We start from the raw sequence: 25,053 nt of genomic DNA on the forward strand, positions 1-25,053 counted from the left end.
GAAAGATGTTGACAAGCGTATCTGCTTACCATGCAATGTTTGCCTGACTCACTAGACACATTCAGGAACATACCTACAAAAGTAATCTTACTAGTACCGTAGATTTTAGGTTGTTCAGAGTGCTAAAATCAAATAAACACACTGGCCAACACCACAAAATCAACAAAGGAAATTTCCCTGCGAAACCTTACAGATTAATGTTATTTTTATTGAGGAATTAAAAGTATATTTATCTGAGAGTATAAAGTATATTATAGGAAAGTGTCAACATCAAATGAATATAATGTGACTCTCCGTCGTACATGTTACAAGACAATGACAGATATCCTAGAGCCTAAATCTCCCCACTGAAAATCATATCGAGGATATTGTGAGAAAACAGGGCTGCGAATTGGTAAACTATCACATGACGCAATGGAGCTTTCGTGAAAATACCCGGTGGATACGTTTTATTAATGCGTTTACAAACACGCATTGGTCGAGGACCTTGTTCCTTAATTCTCTAATTCTCCAATCTTCACACTCGCTTTATCTGCCCTTTTTCGCAGTAAGGGTTTGGCCGCCAGATTCAGTTGTGTCTCTTATGAAAGACCAAATTGTGGGCTACATAACGGTTTCCTTGTCTCTAAATTATGTAGAATGTTGAAGTAATAAACAACAATGAATGCTACACAGTCTAGCCCTTTCCGAATTGAAAATGACAAAACAATTGTTCCTTGGTCATTGCTGTGAATTTGGCTAAAAGACTAGCATTCAAACTGTCAGAGAGCCAGGGAGATTATAGCCTTAACAAAGACCGTAGAGGAAGTACCTAAGATGTTCTTAATAAAACTTGAAAATATGAAAACATTTCATTCATTCATCCGCGTTCACTGCATAATGCTTTCAAAACTGGCACTGCAGGCGACGATCCAACGTCTCCATTCTTCTGCATTTAAAGCGAAAGGTAGTAGGTAAAAAGAGCGTTATTACTATTCCGATTTCATTTGCGTCAAAACATTAGAAATCAAGCATCAGCAAGCACATGTTGATTATCTGACTCTGCATGGTATCCTATAGTACGCCAAAGCGTGTGATATGCAAATGTAGGTCAGTATTCATAACTGCGCTTGGCAGAAAGCTGGGCTCAATAAAGCCTCTAATCAGTCACGGTAGCATATAAAACAGTGTAAGAAGTGATACAGTATTTCATCCTGAAAAGTAGTAATTTCACCCAAAACATGATAGCAACATTTTAATGACTGAGACGATGGTAACCTTATTTTTGAATAAACAAATATGAATGAAGTCAATCGTTTTATTGTTATCATTATTATTATTATTATTATTATTATTGTTGTTGCTGTTGTTGACTAACTAGAAAGCTATTTGCAGCCAACGAATAGCTTAATGTATAGATTGATATTATACTCGTTATGGCTCGTTAGGCTATAAAATGAATCTCATTATGAATTTATACATTTAAACACATGAAATGTAATAATGTTGGGAGAAAGAGTATGTCACTTAAAACACAACACAAAACAAACCAAAAAAAAAAATCTTATATGCAGTTCCAAATTTCACCAGGGCTGATGTGTCGGCGCGCGGGAGGACAACAATAAAATAGCGACGCTGTTACCAATTGAGTTGATATTTCAACACAATTTTTGCCCATCAGTTCAGACTAGAATCTTTGTTTGATTACTGATAAGGAATATTTACTTTGTTTATATATTATGGTGCCATTGGCATACTTAGAATGTCCTTTCTCGAATATACGCTTCCATGATGTATATGAATGAACGTCAGAGTTACACTGGTGAACTGCATTTCGGCTGAGCTTTCATGTTAGGATTGCCACGTCGGTGAAGAGAATCTCGCCAGCAGCACGTACAAAATATTAGTGAAGACAAAGGCAGCTAATTTAACAATACTGAGACTTTATTTATTTTTGAAATATTTTAATTGAGATATTTGTGTGATTTAGTTTTACCGTCATTTTTATATACATTAATTTAACATAAAAAGACAACCACACGTATGGTCCATATAAATAACATGGTCAGATATTCATTGGATCAACTGCATTAGGTGGAATGGGAAAATGTTATAATGGAAGGGAAGAGCTGGACTATTCAACAGGATGGTTACAAAGCACATACATTTCCATGTAATGAATAGTGATTTCTCAAGGGTGACAATTATAATAAGTGAAAATCTGTGATAGCACACCCATTTTGCAGTTCAAAATGGGTATGCTATCAGAACCTTTGTGTTGCTTAGATTTTCCTGTATACCAAAAATGTAGGGTTAAAAATGTAAACTGTGTACCTGAAGGCCAAATTGGTGTCCTTTTGCATGTGAAGCGGCAGAAACAGCAGAAATCTGAGAAGTGTAAAATGTAACCTGAACCACTCTTAATTAAGTACTTTGCTCACTACACCGTAAACGGTAGGCTCACAATGTTTTACATCAGTGATTATACCACAGTATCACAGGAACCTTGTAAAAATGTTGCAGGTCAGCAGGGATGATAAGGCCACCTGCATCAAGTCCAGTCCAGGGTGTATTCTTTTTTCTTTGCAAGGGTATAATGTAGGGTTGCACCAGTTTTAGTCTTTATTGTAAATTAGCCAATTTATTCGGGATAATTGTTTGAAACAAAAACCAGCGCACACACTGGCTCTGCAAGGGCTCAGATCCATGCACACCTGTGTTAGAATACCACAACTTGCCTCAAATCCAGATCCAAAAACCACCTTTTCAAAAGGTGGGAAAAGGTTTTGATATATTTTGGTTTCTTTAGCATTGCCAAGCAAGGCTCTCATTATCTAGGATTAGAGAGGTAGCGAGTGTCCATTTTTCACAAGGGCAGGTAACCAATCACAGCTTAATACAACAGCCAATGCTGTACCCTGAGGTTTATTCTCTATTTGTTTGTTCCTTTGCAGAAAAAAATGCAGTATGCTACTGCCTCATTTGTAAACTGTACACAGTAAAGCAGCAGACTGAATTCCGTTCAATGCAGAGGTGGAAAATAAATAAATATATATGGTGGAGAATAAGCACACATATAGTGTTAAACAGCGGTCTGAGTCCCAGAAAGGATGCAGAGCCCCATCTGCTGGACAAATTAAGAAGCTACACCAACCCAGCTTCAGCTTCACATAATTTTTTGAATTATTAGAAAACAAAAGCTCCATCTTTCTCTGTCTTCGTAATTACATACATATAAACCATTATGGTGTGTGTGAATGTGGATGTGTGTCTATAGGTGTTCATATTCATGTGTGACCAAGTGTGTGTGTTTCTGTGCATGTGTGTGTGTGTGTGTGTGTGTGTGTGTGTGTTCGAGAGTACATGCGTGTGTGTATGAGTGTATGTTCATTTGTGTATATGGCTGTCATCTTCAAAATCTCTGTCCCATCCTCTCTGTGCATGACAGCAAAAGTAAAGTGCTCAGCTGTCCACCTATTCACCTGTTCCCTAACACACCTGTTCCCTTTACTCACCCACTCCCTCAAACACCTGTCTCCTCATACATCACTCTTCCTTTCACACACCTATTCCCTCATCTTTCTGTTACCCATACATTCCCTGTCTGTTACATACATTCCTCTTAATCAACAAAAAGTAGAACATTTGCCATTAAATTGGTTTACCACTGCAGATGCGCCAATAAAACAACACAATTGCACCCACTGCCAAAATCATAACTGCATACCCTGAGTAGGTGGTTAATGATATTTCCACTTCTGGCAAAATTGTGTATTTACCCTATCAATAAATGCTCACTCATTTTGCCCACCCCTTTGGTGTGTGCAGCCTATGACAGCTGAATGAGAAATCAGCAAAGAGTATTATTACAGGAATGCACCACTAGATGTCAGAATTTTACATCTTTTCACAAGAAGCAAAATTATTCTACAGCGAGTATGACAAATTTCAAGTTAACCACACGATGTCAGTATTTTCAGGTAACCATGATTTAAGTCATTTGTGATTATTGTGTTGTTGTCTTTGCAGAAAATAGCTGTATGTAAAAGGTGCCTTTCATTATACAAGTCTAAATCTCATAGTTAACTGAGTACAGTTAAGTACATACTATGAAAATATTCATGATGTATCTGCATGATAGATTTGACACTTTTAGTATCAGTAATCAGTCAGCCCTAGAACACAACCCTAGAAAACCCTGACAACACAGTGCATTTGGGGAAAATGTAGCACATAGTGACTCAGTATATCATACCCTAGCATACTCTGCTCAGCAGAGCACAACATAGCATATTCTACCTTAGCACAGCTCAGCACAGAGGATCCCAGCTCCACAGAACCAAAAACACTATACTATCAAGCCACCATGAGCTGCCTTCTTTTCACCTTCCTCAATTTACTCTCGATAGTCAGCCCCACTAGCTGCCCAATAGAATGGCACGCATGACAATTTTCTTTCTCGTCATCATTTATATGTGTATGAATATATGTATTTTTAAGTAATCTGTGCTTGTTTTGCTTTGGCAACGCAAGTGCAAAACATGTTTTATACCAAAAATGTCATAGAATTTAATTGAACTGATGTCACAGTAATGTTATTTTTAACAAGCTCTGTATTGACATTCACATGACACCACACAGGGAGTTAAATCTCATCACATTCTGCATACCTGGCTTTTTACCTTTTGGACTGAATTTTGTTACAGTGAGGATGGGACTGAAAGAAGCGCTTTTTCTCCAGTTCTGAACATCATATTCCATCGGTTCCTCCGTACGTGGAAAAGTCTCATGGAATTAACTTAACTTTCCGAACAACAGTCAACACCCCCTACCTTTCCCCACAGGGCTCTGCAGCATGGTTTTGTACATATTCCAAAAGATTACAACAGAAACATAAATTGAAGTTAATAATAGCTACAAGGAGATTGAACAGTGATGAGTCTTTGAGTTAATGACGCCTTTATTCATATTAAGAGATGTAAAAGATGAAGACAGTAAAAAAGCACATCCATAGCTCAGCAATAATATATTTGTTAGAGCAATTTATTATTATATATACAGGACCTTATTATTTTTCATCTTAAAATAACCATATTCAGGTCTATACACATATATTCTCATTCAGTACCTCTTAGTGGAGGACTCTCGGTTCCCATTCCCGCCCACAAAGTGACATCATCACATACAAGATCCGCTACCGTACCTACATCACTTGACAATCAGACAATATTAATGACAGTACTCACAATACATGAAGTGAGAGAAGGTCAGGATTCCCATTGACTGGTGCAATGAAACCCTCTGCTCACAGAGCTGCACCAGAAAGGCATCACAGCAGGCTCACATCAGGCCCATCTGCAGCTTTCCAAAATGCACCATGCAAATCTCAAGATTTGACACATACAAATCATGTTTGCTCTTTTTTTGTGGTTGTTTTCTGTCAGACAAGCGTGTGATGGTGGGTCTGGCTGTAAATGAAATAAAATGACAGACTTAACCAAAGTCTGGACCTAAATACTAACTTTGACTAAATTTGTCAAGACTGGCTAGGATGTCACATCCACAGACAGGATCTAACGAGAGTTCTCTCTGGGACAGACCTGCCTCAGGCGTCTGCAGCTATGATCTGTTGTGAACGATAGAGGAAACAACCGGGACGTTTCTTTAGAACAAACTACACAGCAGACATCAGTGTATTCTGCATTCCTCACCATCTAAGGTCTGTTTCAAAATAAAAGATCCTTCCCAAGAATTTCCCATTACCCACTCTATTATTACCCTTGGCTGCTATTAAAGTCTCTTCCCATTACCAGATAATGAATTCATAGTAAATATTAAAAATCTAAATGTCACCAGTTTTAGAAGCTGGAGTCACTGACTGGACTAGATTGGACTGGAAATAGTCCTGGATTTCTATGATGGAAACAGAATGATCCACTGGGATCAGCACATGGTGTTGACAGAAGTGCCAGTGAATCCCTTCTGTCTCAGTCACGTTTCCTGCTTGTACACATATACAAACACATGCACAACACGCTTGCATGCCCACACGTGTGCATGCACACACATGGTCCGATATTCCAGACTTCAAGTTAGCCTCCTGATCAGGTAGAACGTCCTTGTTGTCTCCAGACCAATGCAGTGTTGATGGATGAAAACACAGGTGTGCCCTGATGGTTTTATCAGTCCTCTATAGACCTTCGAGAGATAACTGACACAGACGAGTGTGAGAAACCCCAGAAAGGACACAGCCCTGAGGGTGAATGTTGATGCTGTGGAGGATCTTAGTTTCAGAGGTTCTTCTGTTCTCCTCCCATAGCTGGTGCCCCTCTGTGGCTACAGGCCTTTTAGTGCCCCAAAGTTCATGATCCACGGGGGTCAGCTCTATACCACTCCTAAAAAACTCCTTACACCCCACTCTCACCCCAGCATGCATAAAGTGACATCTACCATTACCAGTACCAGATTTTTTTTAAAGGGTGGAGGGTAGGATGGCAGGAGTGTGTGTCTGTGTATATTTACACAAGGTTTATTACAATCACAAAGACATTACGTTAAATATTTCACGATTCAAGGTTTGATCATGAGAAATTGGATAACATCTCCACTGGACCCTAACCAGCAGTGAATGTACAGAACCTTAACGCTGGAGCTACCCTCTGTCCCTCCCCCTTCTTTTGTGCACTTATTCTACTGAGTATTGGCATGGGGGTGTGGTCAGTGGGAATTTGGGGTGAGGTCTCAGTGCAGCCAGCTCTAGCATTTCTCCATTATCTGCTCCATCTTTGGGTTGACGAAGGAGAAGCCAGCGAATGCCGTCTGATCCATGGAGTCGATGAAGTTCTTGTCGCTGTGAGAAAGGCGCGGCTTCTCGCTCAGGAACTCCCGGTCGAAATTGCTGCAGTCATTGGGGGCTTTCTGTGAAGAGGATGTTTAAAGAATAATCAGTCAGGGGACACAGTGAGTGAGTGAGTGAGTGGGTGAGGTTTAGTTGTGCATGATGGGAAACTGTCTACAGCAAGTAAGGCCATGAGACTACGATTGTGCAGCAGTCTCATCTGTTTTAGGTTTTATCTGGAAGAAGAGCTGAAGACAGTTACAGCTTCATGTGGCATCATCACTACTTCTGCAACCACACTTTAAGGAAAAGGAGCGTTCTGTGCCATTTATGAAAAGTATTTTACTGCTTTGTTAGGCTTGGCTAAAATGTGAGTGTAAAGTCTCAGCAATGACAAAGCCTCTTTGCAAGTATAAGGAACAAAACCATTATAAACAAGCTGCCACTCAGCACGTTGGACTGTTCCACCCATTGTGGAGCTATCTGTATAAACCAGTGAACCAGCAGAACGTACCACTTTGGGCTTGAAGGGAGGTTCCACTTCCCTCCTCTCAAGGGCTGTCCAGTTAATGGGTTTGAAAAAGGGGTGTGTACGGATGTTTCCGACTACACCCAGCCTGCGAGTGGGATCCCGTTCAAACAGCTGTGAGGGTAGAAGTGATGGGAACACATACAATGAGTTACAAAAATATGGAGAGGAGTCTATGAGGCTCTGTGCATGTAGGAAAAAGACAAAAAAGACGTTACTAACTAAGAAGATGAATGCACTAACTACCTTGACTGATAAATAACAAACTACCCCACTGAAGAACAGGACTGATTCACAGGCGATGGAGTATATACACTCCATACTGACAGTAACAGAGGGATAGTCTGACAGACAAACAGACCTTCTCCAGCAGGTCTCTGGACTCTTTGGTGATCCAGCGAGGGTAGTGGGGAGTGTCCATGCGGATGGACTCGAACAGCTTGTCTTCATCATCACCATGGAAGGGTGATTGGCCAATCAGCATCTCAAACACTAGAACCCCAAAGGACCACCAGTCCACTGAGAAGCTGTACATCTGGCCTATGAGGATCTAAGGGCGGACAAAACAGAGAAACACCGTCTGAGCTTCTGACATCTTTAACCAGAGACACACAGTCTAGAGTCACTGATTTAATCACAGAGGGACACACTGATATATCGACTGGACTGACTGTGACATTAACTTGGCGTGCGTTTTCTAAGAACAACCTAAATAGGAAGTCATAAGAACCCTTCTGATCCAATCAGGAGCAACAGAACATGGAAAAGATGTAAAATGTTCCAGTGTTTGTGAGGCGTCCAAAGCATAATTTATATTGTGCATGCTCGCACGCACACACACCCACACACACATACACATACACACACACACACACACACACACACACACACACACACACACACACACACACACACACACACACGTTACAATGTTTCCCAGGGTCTTTCTAGCATTGTTCTAGCTTTATAAGGACTCGCTTTCAGACACAGTCCTTAAAGGCGGTGTTATATCGCTGGTTTTCATATCAGGAGAGAGACAATGAGCACAGGCAGATGCTGAGAAGGGAGCACGCACACATCTCGGGTGTAACAGGACAAATGAAACAGCTCCTACTCTGAGCAGGAGAAATTCCTTTGGAAGTGAGCATGAACAGTACAGGTGACTTGATCCACAGCAGCCACCCTGATCTGGCAAACACAGGTCACTCCAAAAACACAAACAAGAACATGGTCTGCCTAAACTGCAGGGACTGCATAGCGTGGCTACCTTCTGTGGACAGAGTATTTCAGGTACTTTGAAGGTGACCAGCATCCTATTTCTCAGCCCCATGTAACCCAACCCCAAAGCCACCCCTCCCTCCCCCAGCTCTGCACCTCTGGTGCTATGTAGTCTGGCGTCCCGCAGAAGGTCGTGGCACGATTCTCCCCCAACATGTTCTCCTTGCACATTCCGAAGTCTGCAATCTTGATGTGCCCATCGCAGTCCAGCATTACGTTGTCCAGCTTCAGATCCCTGCAGACAGAAGTTAGGATCAGATGGGGGTAAATACTCTGTGTATCTATATATTATCTATGTATAGCCATAAATCTATGTATTATTTTATCTTCATCTTCTAATTTCATCATTTATTAATCTGGCAGATGCCCTTAGCCAGAGCTATTATTGTACGAGGTATTGTGGCAAGATACAGATTGTTCATATAATATGGATAGTCAGAACAAGCAAATAGGTACAGAAGTACCATATAGGTATGTATTAATTAATGCGATATGTAATCAACTGAGAAGCTTCTGTGTTAAAAAAACAGTGGCTGTTTAACAAAAAGGAACTAAATGCTGTAAATCCAGCAGCAGAATATTATCAAATCTGGAACAGAACTACAGAGATGGGTGGTGTTTACGTAAGTGCTTTACAGAAAGACTAAGTGGCATAATCATTGGGAGACACGCTGATACTGAGCTGGAATTATCAACACATCCCTTATCTGTGTCTGTATAGTATGAAAAGGATGTGACAAGGGTGATGATAGGTACTTTCCTGGTACAAGGAGAACATTAGAAATCTTCACAGTTATTGATATGATTCACAGAAATGTACTGAGTTACAGTGTTTTCACACTGGGGTTTTGTTTTGCAAAGAACACAGTACACTTTGTTGGAGAGTAATTTTGGCATCAAAGCTAAACTTCAAAACGAACTGAAACAAACCCAAAGATAAGGAATTGAGAGGAACTGATAATATGGCCTTGTTTGGCTAGGAAATTCTGTACATTTAGTTTAGCTAAACAGTCTGTGGAGACTCGGATGAGACCTCAACTATTACAAGAAAATAACTGCATGTTCTGAGTGGAAATGAACAGAAACTTTAACCCAAACTCATCACAACCTGAGATTAAATGAAGGAGGTAAAGCTTGAAAACTACAGATATATTTCACATATACTCTGTACTCTGTATAGATAGGCAAATCACAGAAGTCATTTAACAAGAACTCTTGTTAAAGTGCTTTAGGCAATAACAATTATGCCTGTGCCTTTTTGGCTACTTTTTACAACCAACTGATAATGAAACAGAAATGAAGTCAGTCTTCCTCTTCTATGCTTTCGGTGGCATCTCTTTTAGTATCATGGGATCTGTGAGATCAGGGACTAACAGCCTGATACCTGAACACCTGCTGTGGTGGTGACGGAGAAACACTAGCGTCTCACCTGTAGATGATTCCCTTGGAGTGGAGGAACTGGAGTCCACATATGATCTCAGCAGCATAGAACCTGAGAGAGAGCAAGGCAAGAGGAAGGTTAAATTCCCATAGCAAAGAAAAGCAAAGGAGAGATCAGGACAATGCTTGGGCACTTTTTAGTGTCTTTTGTTTGGGAAGGGCTACATTATTCAGGTGAACGGGCAGGTCTGCAGGTGAGCTGACTGAAAGCCGTGCCCAGGTAATGACACACTTACTCACAAGTGGGACAGATAGTGCCTGAGGGGGCACTGCAGTATACAGGCACTTGATATAGACAGACTTTTCAGCTTTAGTCATGACACAATGACCCTGTCTGAGAATTCATTTTTTTTCTAAATTGACTGTTTCATTCTCTGTAAATGATTGATGCAAGAACCTTCCTTGCCCCACTGTCACCAGTGCTGCACAGAGATCAAGAGAAGAGGCGTGACAGAGGGAGTGGGATTGTTTCAGCGGTGGGGTGCTGATCACACCTCACGCTCTCCTTTTATGATTTTATGTGAGCGACAGTGGCTGAGACTCTCCCCTTTCCCAGTACACAGAGGGGTTCCTGGGACAGGACTGAATGGGAGAGATGGAGGCTGGCACTCACGTGGCTCTAAACAGGTCAAAGCGTCCCTTGTCCTGTATGTGGAACATCAGGTCTCCTCCATTCAAGTACTCCATGACAAAGAACAGGTGTTCCTGAGGACACATACATCATTGTTACTCCCTAGCTCCTGGTGACAAACCTGCGGGTTTTTACTTTAACCTTGAAGGTGGAGTACAGGTGCATGAGTGATACTGCCAGCTCAGGATGTACAAATAAGAGACAGATAATTTACCTTTTTTAACTGATTAAATTTGTTACTTGACCTTTTCCCTTACTGATTAAAGACCATGCCATTTTTATGAATCACCTACTTGTATCCAACTGGTTTTATATGAAAATCTATCTGCAATCTCTTTGTTGTAGTCAAAAAAAAGTCAATAAAAATCAGAAGGAATCAGCTGTGGCTGGATGATACATACGTAAAAGGAAAAGCTTGTTAAACAAAATGAAAAACAAAACCTACTGCTACCTTTCTTTGGAAGGTGCAGCGCAGGTGTTTGAGGGAGGGAGAATGGCTGTTACCTTCGTTTGGAAGGTGGAGTACAGGTGTGTGAGGAAAGGGTTTTCCCAGGCTAGTGACAGCACTCTCTTCTCCACCATAGTGCACTCTACATCATCGTCCATCAGAACCACGTCCTTCTTCAGAGCCTTAACCGCGAAGTACTCGCCACGGCCCTTCACCTCTGCCAGCATCACCTAAGGGAGGGAAGGGAGAGGGAAGGGAGAGGGAAGGGAGAGGGGGCGGGGGGGAGGAGAGGGACAAAATTTTTGGAATGTACTTCAAAAATCAAACATAGCACTGGGAATGGATAAGGATTGTTCTTCTATGTGTAAAGAATAACAGATATCCCACTAGGCTGTCTGAAATGTGTCTGTGAAATGAATCTGTGATGGATGATGTAGGCGCATGGGTAAGTGAGCAGGCCCTACCTTGCCGAAGCTGCCCTTGCCAAGCACCTTGTGGAACACAAAGTTGTCTATTCTGACGCGTGTCTGGTAGGGTATGCGCGGGGGGACAGGGATGGGGTTAGGGATGGGGTTGGGGATAGTGCCAGGGCCAGAGTTCTCCCACAACTTCCCATATGGAGGGCTATCTGCTGGCCAGAAATGGACACACACGCACACAAGCACACACACGCATGCGCACATACACAGAGAGGCCATTAGCTACAAACAAAAATATATGCAGCACTGTATTGCTATGTACTGCGGATTTCTACACACTTTTTTTCTTTTAAAGCTAATGTTCATTGTTATTTTAACTCGTTAATAGTTTGTAGTTCAGACAACTCCTCCAGATTTGAATGGTGAACCGGTTAATCTTTAACATCTCAACTGAGTGGACCTCCCCTCACATGCCTCCGGCAATGACTCACCCGGCACATCTGGACCTGGGCTCTTGCTGAAGTCCTGGTAGATCCCAAGATCCGTTGGAATGGGCTCAGGACGCTGAGTAGTGGATTTCTGAGGGAATGGAGAGATTTAAGAAGGGAGGAAAAGAGGTACATGAGACGCGGACAAAGAGAGAAGGGGGAAGTAGAATGAAGCTATGAAGATTTTTGATTTTAATTCACTCATAAGACGCTGTTATCTGGGGTAACGATTTTTGTTTCACATTGTTTTCCATTTGGATGCTAGATATTTACTCAAGCAATTCAACTCGAGGTTCAGTATTCTGTACAAGAGTACTGCCCCAGCTGGGAGCTGAACCTGTAACCTCTGTCATACAGGCTGAAGTGCTTAACCACTACACTACAGTGCCAGCATTAGAACAGACTCTGCCACTCTAACAGGGGGTGATCCTGCTGACATCCAGACATTAACACGCTGGGGTCCTGTGTGTTCCGCCCGGACAAGTCCGCATGTTCCTCTCTCACCTGGCCAACTTGGGTGAGCGCCTCAGCCAGAAGCTTCTGGTTGATGCCACACAGATTGCCCACTTTGGTCTGACACTTGTGATGGACGTTCATCCCACAGTCTGTGGGGAGAGAAGGGTGTCAAAGCATGGAACACAGTCTGTGTGTGACCGTGAGCAGAGGTGGAGTGGTGACGTAGCTCAGGCCTACCTTCACACTTGAGGCCTTGCTTGACCAGTCCCCAAAGAAGGCTGCCACAGTGGTCACAGAAAGTGGGGCTCATGTAGTTGTTTATCTTGAAGCGGTGTGGCATGTCGATCTTGAAACGCTCCTTCTGGAACTGTAAACACAGACAGACACACTTACAGATACCCAGAAAGAAGGAACACCTGCCTGAATTGAATCAACAACTGTCTTTAATCCCGACTCACAATTAAATTAAACTATTCCTGTTTGACAGTGCAAACACTATTTTTTAACAGATTGTATGAGATTATTGAACACGCAAAACAGTTTGTTTAGGAAAAAGGCTTGCATTTAATTCTAAGTCAATGTTAAAGACAAATGACGTGAATGCAGGGTCTAGTTTGACAATTTGCAGTGGGTCCCCCTCACTATTGCCTCATTTTAGGAGATTCTTCTAATCTTCCCTGTATAGACATTATATCAGGTCTCTGACTATGTTGCAGTTCAGGGCATGATGTGTTATGTGGGACTTGGCACATATTCTGCTCTGATAACACCTCTCTGGGTATTGGCTCTATGCTACATCTAACTCTATCAGTGCAAAAACCCGTGCTACACATTAATCTGGGCCGCTATAATGGAGTGATGGAACCATAAGACAATGAGCTGATCCACATCATTACACAGGGCACCAAGTGATGTGTCTTACAATCAAACCATCAGAGCTCTGCTTCCCACCCCTCCGCCACTCAGGGTATCCCCACAGGCTCCTCCCACAGCTCCATTCAATGGCATGACTATGACAGAGAAGGAAGGCGCTCTTACCATGGTGTCTCGGCTGTTGGCCGCTGTCCCCGTACATCTTCCGATGATTTTGTCGATGCATTTTTTGTGGATGGCTGCATTGCATTCTGGGATAAAAGTTAGGGCAAGATGTTAGGCAAGTTAGGGCAAGATGGTGACAGAATAGTTTTGAACATTACTGTCTGTAAAATTATTATTGATGAAAATTAGACATTTGTAAGTCAAATTTGGCTACATTAATGACAATTTACCTGATGCTTCACCAAACAGAAACAGACTTAAGTATTTTGTTTTCCATTGGGCAGTCTGGGCAGTTTTGAGCAGTCTGGGTTGTAGAGTTTACCTCCTACCAGTGTGTAAATTGCTGACATTTACACACTGGTAGGATGTAAATGTTACAACCCAAACTGCCCAAAGGAAAACTAACATGTGCTTAAGTATCTGCCTCTGTAAGCTTTTGAGTGGACTAAAAAAAGACTCCGCTAAAGGAATTATCCTTAAAATTTCAGCATGACTAGAGGGGAGAGATTTATTTGTTGCACATGTTAAAAATATTACTTACGTCTGCACTTGTAGCCTTGCTTGTTGAGTCCCCTGCAGAGAACAAGTAGGAAAGTGATGTTTAAAGGACACCTCTACAAAGCTTCTGCGCATTTTGTTATTCTGTTTCTGAAAGGCAGGAAATGCCGTTTAACCAATCATAATTTTTTTGCAGGTAAGGCAATCTTATTAGGGGAGCTGGAGTTGTCAAACAGGATTATCAACAGGACTTCTCAATAGTGACAACCCACAGACATAGATACACACGCACACACACATACATCCGGTTACACTGGTTGCACGTCTCATTTTTAGCCTGCCAATATCAACACTCTCTTCACTAGTCTTCATTAGAGGAGGAAAGGCAGTCTCCCGTTCTACACTGCGCAGAGAAGAGCCAGCACTGCTGAATGTGCTGATGTTGCATTGGCATGGCAGGAATGTGTGTGTTTTCTCATGCAGTGATTCACAGAGAGCAGGACGATGGGCCCATTCCCTCTGAAGCTGTGGCCTGACCTGAGGCAGCCACAAGGCCCAAGGGGAGAAGACTTGGCTCCTTATGGGCCAATCAGCATCGCCCAAACCCTCCCTCCTCCCTCCTTTATCTCTCTATCCCCCTTACTTCCTGTGGGTTTAGACCTCTAGGGGAAGGCACTCGAAAAAGCCCCTGTACTACGGAGCTGGCTGGATGCTTTGAACTTTTTACTTATTGGCCATGTTGTAAAGTGTGTTTGGTGCATCCAAGTAAACAAATGATGAACAGCTTCTCTCTGAGGTCCATTCTCAAATACTCATCAGCCTCTACCAGAAAATATATCTAGGGCAATGTCATAACGGATGTCCACTTTGAATAATCACAGTAAAAAGCTATTTTTTAGGAAGTCTTTCAGACTTAACTAAATACAGTCAAAATCCTTCATACACTTTCAAAGATTTCCATCACACTATTATAACTGCCATATACAATGGTACATAAAAATATAAGTCATACTAATAATAAATAAATAAAGCAACTAATAATAAATTGGAGTTGTACAGACTCCCTCAACCACCCAACTTCTGTGTCCTTTTGACTTACCTCCTCATTCTCCATCTCCAGTAGCACATCTGACCTGTCTGCCATTTCTTATATCAAACTCAATACCTAACAATACTAACAAATTCCCATTGTGTAGTAGCAATAACTAATTACCATCGTGGTTGACATTGGAGATGCATTTGATTTGGGATTTGTGCTTTAAATGATTAAGATGCCTCTGTGTTTCCTCTTTAGGTAGCTGTAAATATGTGATGTGTTGAACTTGTTTACCAGAGGCAGGTCTGATTCACCTCATCATCACCATGGCACAGTAAGAGATCTGCTTGGTTCACTGAGCCAAAGCCACACATTTATAGCTAGCGGAACCAGTCGTCCTCTTGTCCTGGCTCCGGGGAGGTGACTTTACCTTCTGTAGAGCACTCTCATGTGCTCTCACATGCCACCCAGCTCCACTATGCTGGTTAATCTGTTACATGGATACTGCACTGAAAACTTCTAATACTCTGTAAATTCACCCTTCTGCCAAATAAATCAGTATTAATAAATACATTCATAAAAAATCCTATTATTACTCATAATCATAGCAATAATAATAATAATAATAAACAGTTTGACAGACAGCTTTCTCAAGGTAGCTCACCAGACAAACTCTCGACATACGGAGCAGAAGGTGGGCTGCCTGAAGAAGGTGGCGATGAACTCATGATTCTTGATGAAGTGGATCTTAGCCTGCTTGATGGCGCCTCTTCGGCGGTTCAGAGTCAGCTCCCCATTCTCCTCCTTCACCGTCTGCTTACTCTCTGGGGACACATCAGCGTTTTCTTTACATTACATTACATTCGTTTAGTAGACAGTAGACACCCTTATCCACAGCAACTTCTAGCACAAAAGAAACAGAAGTGTATCCATTCAAGGTGAATGAGCAACAGTGTCAGACCAAGCTAACAACACTCCCAAGCCAGTGAGTGTGAGCATAACCCTATTCAAGCCCTACTATAAGTTAACTTGTACAACCTGACTAGACAAGGTAAGCCAATTATACTACAATTATACTATATGTATACACTACCATACATCAGTCACTAGATCAGAGAATTGAAAACACATTGCAACACTACATGTAAAATAAACCATCTTTACTGTGCCTGACACTCTCACGCTTTTTTACCAAATGACCTCTGGCATGCTCTTCGCTCTCAACACCACAGCTGAGTTAAAGTACTTCGCTCTAAGGTACAACGTGTCACTGCAGTGATCTTCATGCTCTGTGTGCCAGAACGCCGTTGCAGGAATGCTAATTATCGCCTTCCTCTTAGAGAGTGGAGGCAGGGAGCAAACGTACCAGAAAACATAAAGCCTAAAAATTCATGTCATCCACATACACAAAGGCACAGTGTACACAGTGAGACCAGCCCTCTGGGAGACCCCAGGCCAGCTGATGTGATTCAGGGTGACAGGGTTAGAGGTCATAGGCACAATGCAACAGTTTAAGTGGACGGGGAGGGGGTGGCAGGAGCAGGAGGTAAACAGATAACATATATAACTCCCTGTGACTGGAGGGGGGGGGGGGGGGGGGGGGGCTGAAATTCTTTCTACTTTCTGGCCTTGTGCCATCTCCTGATTTTAAAAGCACAGGCCCTAGCCAAAAAAAAACTGAACAGGGAGAGACAGAGGCAAAGGGAGTTTTTTTTACAAGTGCTTTCCTTAAATATCTCAAACCCCACCTCTCTTGGATATGGTCCCTTTGCTGAAACATGCCCACAGACAAAATCTACACACAGAATGTACAGATAGAACCTACAGAAAGTGCTCACAGACAGCTGGAACGTGGAGCCCTTATGTGGGCTCTCATTTCTACAGACACAGTACCACAGTAAAAGAGCCAGGCACTGCCCTCACCACCATCTCTCTCTCTCTCTCTTTCTCTGACTGCGCTGAGCACTCTCAGTTATCAGAAACCAAACTTCACACTGTGCATCATTTATAACAAGATGGTCTGTTCTGTATTTTCTCCTCCTGCACCAATTTCAGGTGGGAGGAGAAATATCCTACATGTACTGTACCGTGTGGCTACAAGGGGGGGTTTTACAGCTCCCCTGTATCTCAGCCACAGACCAAATATGTTCATGGTCTGTAGATAACCACAGACACCTCCCTGGGAATGATCATATCAAATTGTGACCAGGCTGAACCACAGGATGGGAATCCCTGTGGAACTTGTGTGTGTGTGAACACAAAGGTGCACTCACACATCACTGCAAGAAGGCAGGTATACAGATAGACAGTACGTTCACATCACTGATCCTGCCAGGATCATGTCCAGACTTTTCACAAAGTGATTGAAGGCTAATTGATCACGGGTCAGTGCTTGGGAGAGCTCTCTGTGGAAAACAGGCTGGACCACATTCCAGTGATGCCAGCAGATCCCGTCTCCATGGAGTGGGGTTCTCCCTAACAGAAGAGCAGCTATTCTTTGATCTCTATCTCAGCACGTCTGTACTTGAGAGCCTCAGTTTAGCACCATAATTCCAGTAAGAGAAAACCAAATTACAAAACATTCTCAAACAGTCTTATCCAAGGCCTTGGGAAACACACCAAAACATAAAAGAAAACTGAATGCTGTTGGACCCTAAAAAGAGAGTACACCCTAGCAGAATATCTGATAACAGTAAAAAATGCAAATCTGCTGTTTGGCCCTCCCCCTGTCCTACGAATCACTGAATGCTACTACTGTCATGTGTGGAGTAGTCTGTGTGTGTGTTCGTGCCTTGTTCTTCTCACCTGTGTCTGAATCTTCCACAAAGAACTGCACTGCCATCATCACTCTCCCAGAAGGCTGTAGGTCCACCTGGACATATGTACAATGCAGCATGTTAGACACAGCAACATGTATAAACACACGTAACTCACTCATATCATAAAAACACATGCCTGTAGTCCCACATTTCTCACCCAGAACTCGGCACGACCGTTGCCCTTCTTGCAGCGCTCGGCGAGCACGGACATGCCCACTGTGACCTCAGACAGAGGCTCGTCAGTCGTCTTCATCAGCAGCACCTGCAGGACACGCCCCTCGTAGATGTGGGCATCGAAAGTGGACTTCCAGGCTGGGTACATGGTGGGTTTGTGCTGAACCAGGGTCTTCCCCCGCTCTGCCGAGACAGACAGAGAGAGAGGAAGAGCACCATGAGAGAGATGTAGGGGTACACACTGACACACACATGCATACACACACACATTGGGCACTCTCACCAACACTATCCCTGTTGTATGTGGATGAGATTGAGTGAAGAGTGAGCGCATATGTGTGTGTGTGTGTGTGTGCATGTACATGTGTATGTGTTATTATGTGTCCCACTGTGTATGGCTGTGTGTGTAAGTACGCAACTGTGTTTGTGAGTCTAGTTTGAGAGTGTATGTGTCAGAGCTTGGGTGTGCCTCATAATGACAATGTGAGCAAGCACCCCCTCGCAACATGTAAACATGCTATTAATTATATGCACACACACATACATACATAGACAGAGAGAGAGCATTTGAATTTGAATTTGTGTGCATGACTGACCTGTGTTTAGTGACTCTCTCATCTTGATGGCACAGAAGGGCGGGTTAGACAGCGGGGGCAGAGCGCCCAGTTCGTAATCATTGAAGGCAATCCGTAGGAAGGGAGCCATGGTGCTCTGAGCCCCACCCTCCTGCAAAACACATGCCACACACACACACACACACACACACACACATGAACCTTCTCAACCTTCTTCTTGTTGAATGAAATCCTTCCTCTGATCTTAAGAATCCATTCCTGTACCTCTGTACCAAAATACATTACTATAGTGGAGATGCCTTCCAGTTATAGAGTTGTTCAATACTTCACCTGTACTGTGTTAAAGTCAGATCTACCTCTTTTCAGTTCAGTAAAAAGGATTACACGCCTGTCACTCGGCTGATCAAATTAAATGCAGCTCTTCATCATACAAACCAGGAACAGACACACTAAGAGAGGAGACACTAATGCAACGATGTCAGAGCTGGATCGCCGATTCTCTGCCTCAGGGTTTTTTTAAGGCAAGAATTTCTTCTGCCCTTCATTTCCAGGTGGATGGAATACTCTCTGACCGGTAATCTGGGAAACGACACACATCTGTATTTAGCCTGATGCCAAAGCTCAGGCTGAGACCACCTCTGTCCACAAACATCATCCTTCTCATGGAGAAATTGCACACTAAAGAAAAAGATGGTTTCAACCTAGCCTAGCTAAAACAGTGGACTGTATATGGCTGTCAGTTTCAACTGAAATGTTAGAAAATAATAATGATAGCCTACTGTGCATTTCTTAAATGGCCCAGGACAGCCCCCAGAAAATATGAAAGGGGACTCATGTTGAGATTATAAACATCACTGATTTCTTATATGGATGTTAAAATCAAGTATTTTTTTTCACCTAATTGACTAGCGAGAGAAAATGAAACATTAAGATGAATGAGTGAAAACTGAGAAATGGGATCAATCAGCACATTTTATTTGGATGCCACTAAACTGTAAGGTAGGGAACAATTTAAAATGCACTGGTTTAGCTGTTTAGTGTTGTCTTAAGTAGCAACGGGCATAAACAAGCTCAAACCTCAATTACTTGACACATACTTTCACAAAAATACACACCTCCACACATGAGTATACTCAGGCAGGTCTGAGAAGCAAACACAGCTACAGAAGAAGCGCTGCAGCAGCAGGTGTGTGTGTGTGTGTGTGTGTGTGTACAGAGATGGAGTGGGAAGAGAGAGGGAAAGAATCAATGCTATCAAATTCACACGACACCAGTCCCACCGAGAACAGTCTAAATCTGGCCTTGGCATTTCCTTCACTTCCTACTAAAACTGTCCTTCCCGCTGGATTCGTTTGTTTTTCTGTGCCATTTAAATGAGGCAGAGTGCTGGCCCACACAGGGGCACTACATACAGTACAACAGCAAGGAGGACACAAGTCAAAGAAGACTGAGCGCCTCACACCCCTCCCACACACAAACACCCCCCCCCCCCCCCCCCCAACCAGAAAAGAAAAATAAGTCATTTGAATGGGGGCAAGGGCAAATGCTCACATTGAATATCACTTTGACACAACTGGGGCACAAAATGATAACAATAAAACGAGGAAGATGTTCCAAGTCTTCTGGTTGAATAACAGAATTCTATCAAATCATTAAATGATTGGCTTGCTCTTACTTGCATGTACTCACTGGGCCATTGTCCCATTGGCCTGTAACGACTGGCCTGTTACTGTTTGTGCTTGTTTACTGTAGCTGAGCATTAGAGAAATACCTAGTAACAGACGTTACTGATATGAATATGGACAAAGAACATTAGAGAAATACCTAGTAACAGACGTTACTAGGTATTTCTCTAATGTTCAGCTACAGCAAACAAGCACAAGGCACACCATAGACCTTAAAATGGAAGCTGTAAACATACTGCCTGGAATTAAAGCTTTGCAGTGGCGGATAAAGGAAATGGCCCCTTCAGCTGAAGCACAAAATAGCTCCAGTTATGTGCGTGTTCTTGGTTGTTAAGCTTAAATCCTAGCAACACTCCCCCTCAATGCTAAATCCAAGCAATGAACCAAACATGTGTGTGTGCTCTGACTTACCATGAAATGCACTGAGCAGAACAAGGAATGCTGGGATGCATTTTCAAATGCACGCTGGTCAGTGCAGTTTAATCTGAGAAGAACCAAAAACTCACAGCTGGAGGAGTCAGCTGCAACTGTATTTGTTACATAATTCCTGTGCTGAACTGTGCTGTTTCTCATGGACAATGGAACATTAGAGTCAATTCGTCAAAAAATACTAGGTTATTTAGGAACGGGAATGCCATCTAGCATTTTCAGAAATATCATTTTGTGAAACACACCCTCTGACCTAAGTGAACAGACTTAATTCCCAATGAATGTTTGATCAAGCTCAGCATGTTCACAGTTAGCGTGAACGAGCAGGTTGGAGAAATGAAGTTGCATATGATTGCTTAACAGTAACTGCCATGCTATGCCGATAGGAACATCACAGTCATTTCGAGGGTGACATGGACTCCCCCCACTGCAGATCTAATGAACAGCGCACGATTTCCCCAGAGGGGTGCTGAAAATCTGCTGAATTCATTTTTCCAATCGCGCAGAATTGCCCTGGGGTGATTTTGCGAGCTTTCTGTCACAACCAGCTCTACTTTCTCACTTTTTTCCTCATGTTGCAATACCTGCTGGGATTAATTGCCACCGCTACCGAAATGCACAAAGCAACTGCTTCCACCCCATGACCACTTCAGGAAGGAGGACGGGGGATGGGGGAGGGGGTACAGGACAAAGACTCTGGTGTAGTGACAAGCAATTTGGTACAGTAGTCCAGGCATGGTGCCTTGTCTTGAAAATAAATTTTAAAAAGAAAAATGAAGATCTCACTTCTTTGGACACAGGACACAGTGTCCCTGTTCAGCTGCCTGTGAGGAAAGAGTTAACCTTTCAACCGAACATCTCTGCCAGTTTTAGCATGACGACGTGTCACTGATTAAAGACTTTAAATATGGAGCAGGTATACAGGGATCTACACCAAGTGCTCCCTGTGGGAGTGCAGAGGAGAAAGTCACAAACTACCAGGGGTGGCAGAGATTGTACAGTTGTTGTGGCAACGCAGGCCAAAGGGTTCAGGGTACTGTTGAGGGAAGCTGACAGATGCCCTCTTCTCAAAGGGTGTCCACGCTGACATTCTCAGCATATGTGGGGCACCCATACCACCAGGAGATGTCCTGCTCCGTGAAGGTGACTTTGGAATTTTCCGGCTCTAGAGCAACATTACTTTTCAAGGGCATGTGGTTCTCTACCGTGTTTGCTTGGCAGGTCAGCCTTATCAAGCTCCAACTGTATTTTAAACATTGCCCACTTACACAAGTGGATGTCTGTGGATGTGATTCAGGTGAAATACCTTGATTGCTGACATGACAGCAGGATTTGAACTGGCAATATTTTGATTATACACCCAGATCTTCATGGTACTCCAAGCCTGTCACACATCCAACATTTCTATACATTGTTATACTCAATCACACACACACACACACACACACACACACACACACACACACACACACACACACACACACACGCACACATGCACACACACACACAGGAGAAAGAGAACTTAGAAGAAAAGAGCAACTGCTGATTCTGTGTTTTGAAACCTCAACCCACTGTGTGTCGCATGCTGTCGACAGTGTGACTCACAGCCACAGCCACGTGCCACGAGGTTCACACTCAAACAGAAGGCAAGTCCAAGAGCTACAATCTAAATCAATTAATGATATGAAATGACCAAATAAACACACTAAAACACACACACATACACACACACACACAAACACACACACACACAAACACACACACATACACACACACACACACACTTGTGATGACAAATATGCTGGAACTTAAAATACCTTATACCATGAGTCTCGCTCTCTTTCTCTCTCTATCACACACACACACAGATGAAATTCCATCCACAACACTGTTCCTTGCAGTTCCCAGTCACCACCAGACTCAGCCAATCGGTGGACACTAAGAGGTACACATGCAACTTGCAAAATATAGCCACTAATAACTGAGTTCCCATTACCTAAACTTGTCTAAACTTTGTTTACTGAAGTTGTTTTTGTTTTTGTTTTTGACTGTTCTGGCTAAATGCCAAGTTTAAAGCAGTTTTAAAGCCCTAGGACATATCTGGGGCAACCAATCAGATGATAACTTAAGAAAATCTTTCATTAATGTATGAGCAGTTTTCTTCAAAACACTATACCCTCAGTCCCCCAACCCCTGCACCAAATACACAGATACCCTCAAACTCTCTGTCACACCACCAAGCACACCAACACCCTCCATCCCCTCCACCCCTGGCACCAAACACACTGACAGCTGAGGAATCTAAACAATGAAATGACGGCAAAGGAAATTATATTTACAGGAAAAGCTATTACAGAAAAATGCAGTGAATCTGGTCGGTGTCTTGGCACCTACCCAAATAAAATAAAAACACATGAGGACACAACCACAAATATAGCAAAGATACAGCACATGCATGTAGACACACATGTACACATACCATTTTACTGTTAGAACTGGTGGCAGAGCAGGATCAGCAGGTTAATCCACTCTCATTGGTTTCCTTGTAATATTTACACAAAATGACAATGATAATGACAGTGAAGGAATGTGTAACTCACAGTTACTGTCCACGTCACCTCTTGAAGAGTATCTGCATGTCCCATGAGGCCCAGTGTTCATCCAAAAACCAAAGATTCATAGCACCTTGCAGCTTAATCACTGCTTCCCCACAGCTTCCTGTGTGCGGCCTTACATATCCACTGTGACAGTTTATTAGCAGTGAAGAGGGCTATCAATGTGGAAAGCTCAGTGACATATTCACTCCTGGAACAGGTTCATAATGATCCACCACGTGTAGGAACTCTTTGCCAAATCCTTACCGGAAGAAAAAACTCCCATCAGCTCTCATGAATCAAATCCCATAAACTATGGGAGCCAGCTCTTACTCACAAGGGGATGCAATCTGCAGGAGCAAGGTAATGTTGTGGTTCTTTCTTCATTAGAAAGTTGTAAATCATTCACTAATGCGTTATAAATGCGCTATAGGCAGTGAAAATTCCTAGAGAAGGAAAAAACTGCAGCTGCCTCTTGGCCTAAAAACAAGCTGTACCTTTACTCAAACTGTTTCAGGGAACAGTAATTAAGCCCAGAAGAGCTACTTGTATGATGTTGAGCTTCTTGGACCATGCAGCTAATTAAAGTGTGCGTGTGTGTGTGTGTGTGTGTGTGTGTGTGTGCGTGTGTGTGTGTGTGTATGTATGTGTGACTGTATGTTTGATTTATGTCCCTGTATATGTCTGCTTGTGTGCCTGTGTGGCTGTAGTTGTGATATATGCGTGTATGTGCGTGTCTGCGAATATGTGTGCATTTATGGAGTAGTTGCTGTTTCACACAGAATTTAAATCCCCTCAAACTGATGTGCTTTTGCTGCTAAAACACGCCCACAATATTCCATGCTAGGTCTGAATGTGTACCTTTTGCTCTCGGCTGCCTTTACCACAAGTTAAAAAGCAGCCAAACAACTTCAACATGCAATCACTCAAGCCGCTTCTCCTTTTTTCACTAAGGTTAATTTTGAAATCTTTCCAAAGCTGTCGCAACACAGCGAGGGCGTTTCCGAGTGTGATGTCTGCCTAATGTGGTAGGGGTTGTGTGTCATGCCCAAACGCAGTGGGGCAACCCAGAACCCTGCCAACACATTGAACATGTTGACTTTTTAACATGCATTGTAACAAGCATTTTAAACCTGTTAAACAGCAAACAGGGTCAGGAATCAGCAACAGATTAGGCACTGCGGTTTGGATGAATGCATGGAAACGCGGGTAACCCTGCTCATGTGGGACATGTCAGACAAGAACAGAAGCAACAAAGACATGGATTAATTATGCAGTCTCTCTTAACAGTGCTATGCTGCACCACTGTTCCACCCAACAGTAGACAACTCTCTTTGAAGGCCTCCAGTGGGATAAGAGCCAGAGCAGATGAAGGCTTTATGAAATTTATCCCATCCTTGTAGCAGAGTAGCACTAGACTGTTAATGCTGAACCCTTTAACCAGTGCACACCTCCAGGGGTAATGTAAATAAGCACAGTCACAGCACACAGACAACACACACACACACATAAGCACTCAAACACTCAAAGAAACATATACACAATACACACATACAAAACATGCACATAAGGAAGCACACAAGCCCTCATACAAATACTATACATATATATACACAAATCACAAGAAGATACAAACCCACAAGTAACCAGAAATAAGCCTGCACACACTTACACACACAATCCTATGTATGCATTCATT

General features: G+C 42.8%; 1 protein-coding gene across 2 annotated transcripts in view; it reads right to left on the reverse strand.

The window, feature by feature from the left end:
* Window positions 1–4,940: 4,940 nt before the first annotated feature.
* Window positions 4,941–25,053, reverse strand: part of LOC118779116 (protein kinase C delta type-like) — a 28,464-nt gene continuing 8,351 nt past the window's right edge. For both annotated transcript variants that reach the window (XM_036531018.1, XM_036531016.1), the window contains 17 exons: window positions 18,668–18,797; window positions 18,055–18,254; window positions 17,884–17,950; window positions 15,743–15,902; window positions 14,086–14,117; window positions 13,545–13,630; window positions 12,744–12,873; window positions 12,555–12,655; window positions 12,054–12,141; window positions 11,608–11,771; window positions 11,200–11,373; window positions 10,678–10,769; window positions 10,054–10,116; window positions 8,721–8,859; window positions 7,708–7,896; window positions 7,332–7,460; window positions 4,941–6,897 (listed from right to left, as the gene is read on the reverse strand). In XM_036531018.1, coding sequence (XP_036386911.1) covers window positions 6,736–6,897; window positions 7,332–7,460; window positions 7,708–7,896; window positions 8,721–8,859; window positions 10,054–10,116; window positions 10,678–10,769; window positions 11,200–11,373; window positions 11,608–11,771; window positions 12,054–12,141; window positions 12,555–12,655; window positions 12,744–12,873; window positions 13,545–13,630; window positions 14,086–14,117; window positions 15,743–15,902; window positions 17,884–17,950; window positions 18,055–18,254; window positions 18,668–18,776 — 2,085 coding nt within the window. In that variant the 5' untranslated portion in view covers window positions 18,777–18,797 and the 3' untranslated portion in view covers window positions 4,941–6,735. The remainder of the gene's footprint in view (window positions 6,898–7,331; window positions 7,461–7,707; window positions 7,897–8,720; window positions 8,860–10,053; window positions 10,117–10,677; window positions 10,770–11,199; window positions 11,374–11,607; window positions 11,772–12,053; window positions 12,142–12,554; window positions 12,656–12,743; window positions 12,874–13,544; window positions 13,631–14,085; window positions 14,118–15,742; window positions 15,903–17,883; window positions 17,951–18,054; window positions 18,255–18,667; window positions 18,798–25,053) is intronic.

The sequence above is a fragment of the Megalops cyprinoides genome, chromosome 6 (assembly GCF_013368585.1).
Source record: "Megalops cyprinoides isolate fMegCyp1 chromosome 6, fMegCyp1.pri, whole genome shotgun sequence".
NCBI lineage: Eukaryota > Metazoa > Chordata > Actinopteri > Elopiformes > Megalopidae > Megalops > Megalops cyprinoides.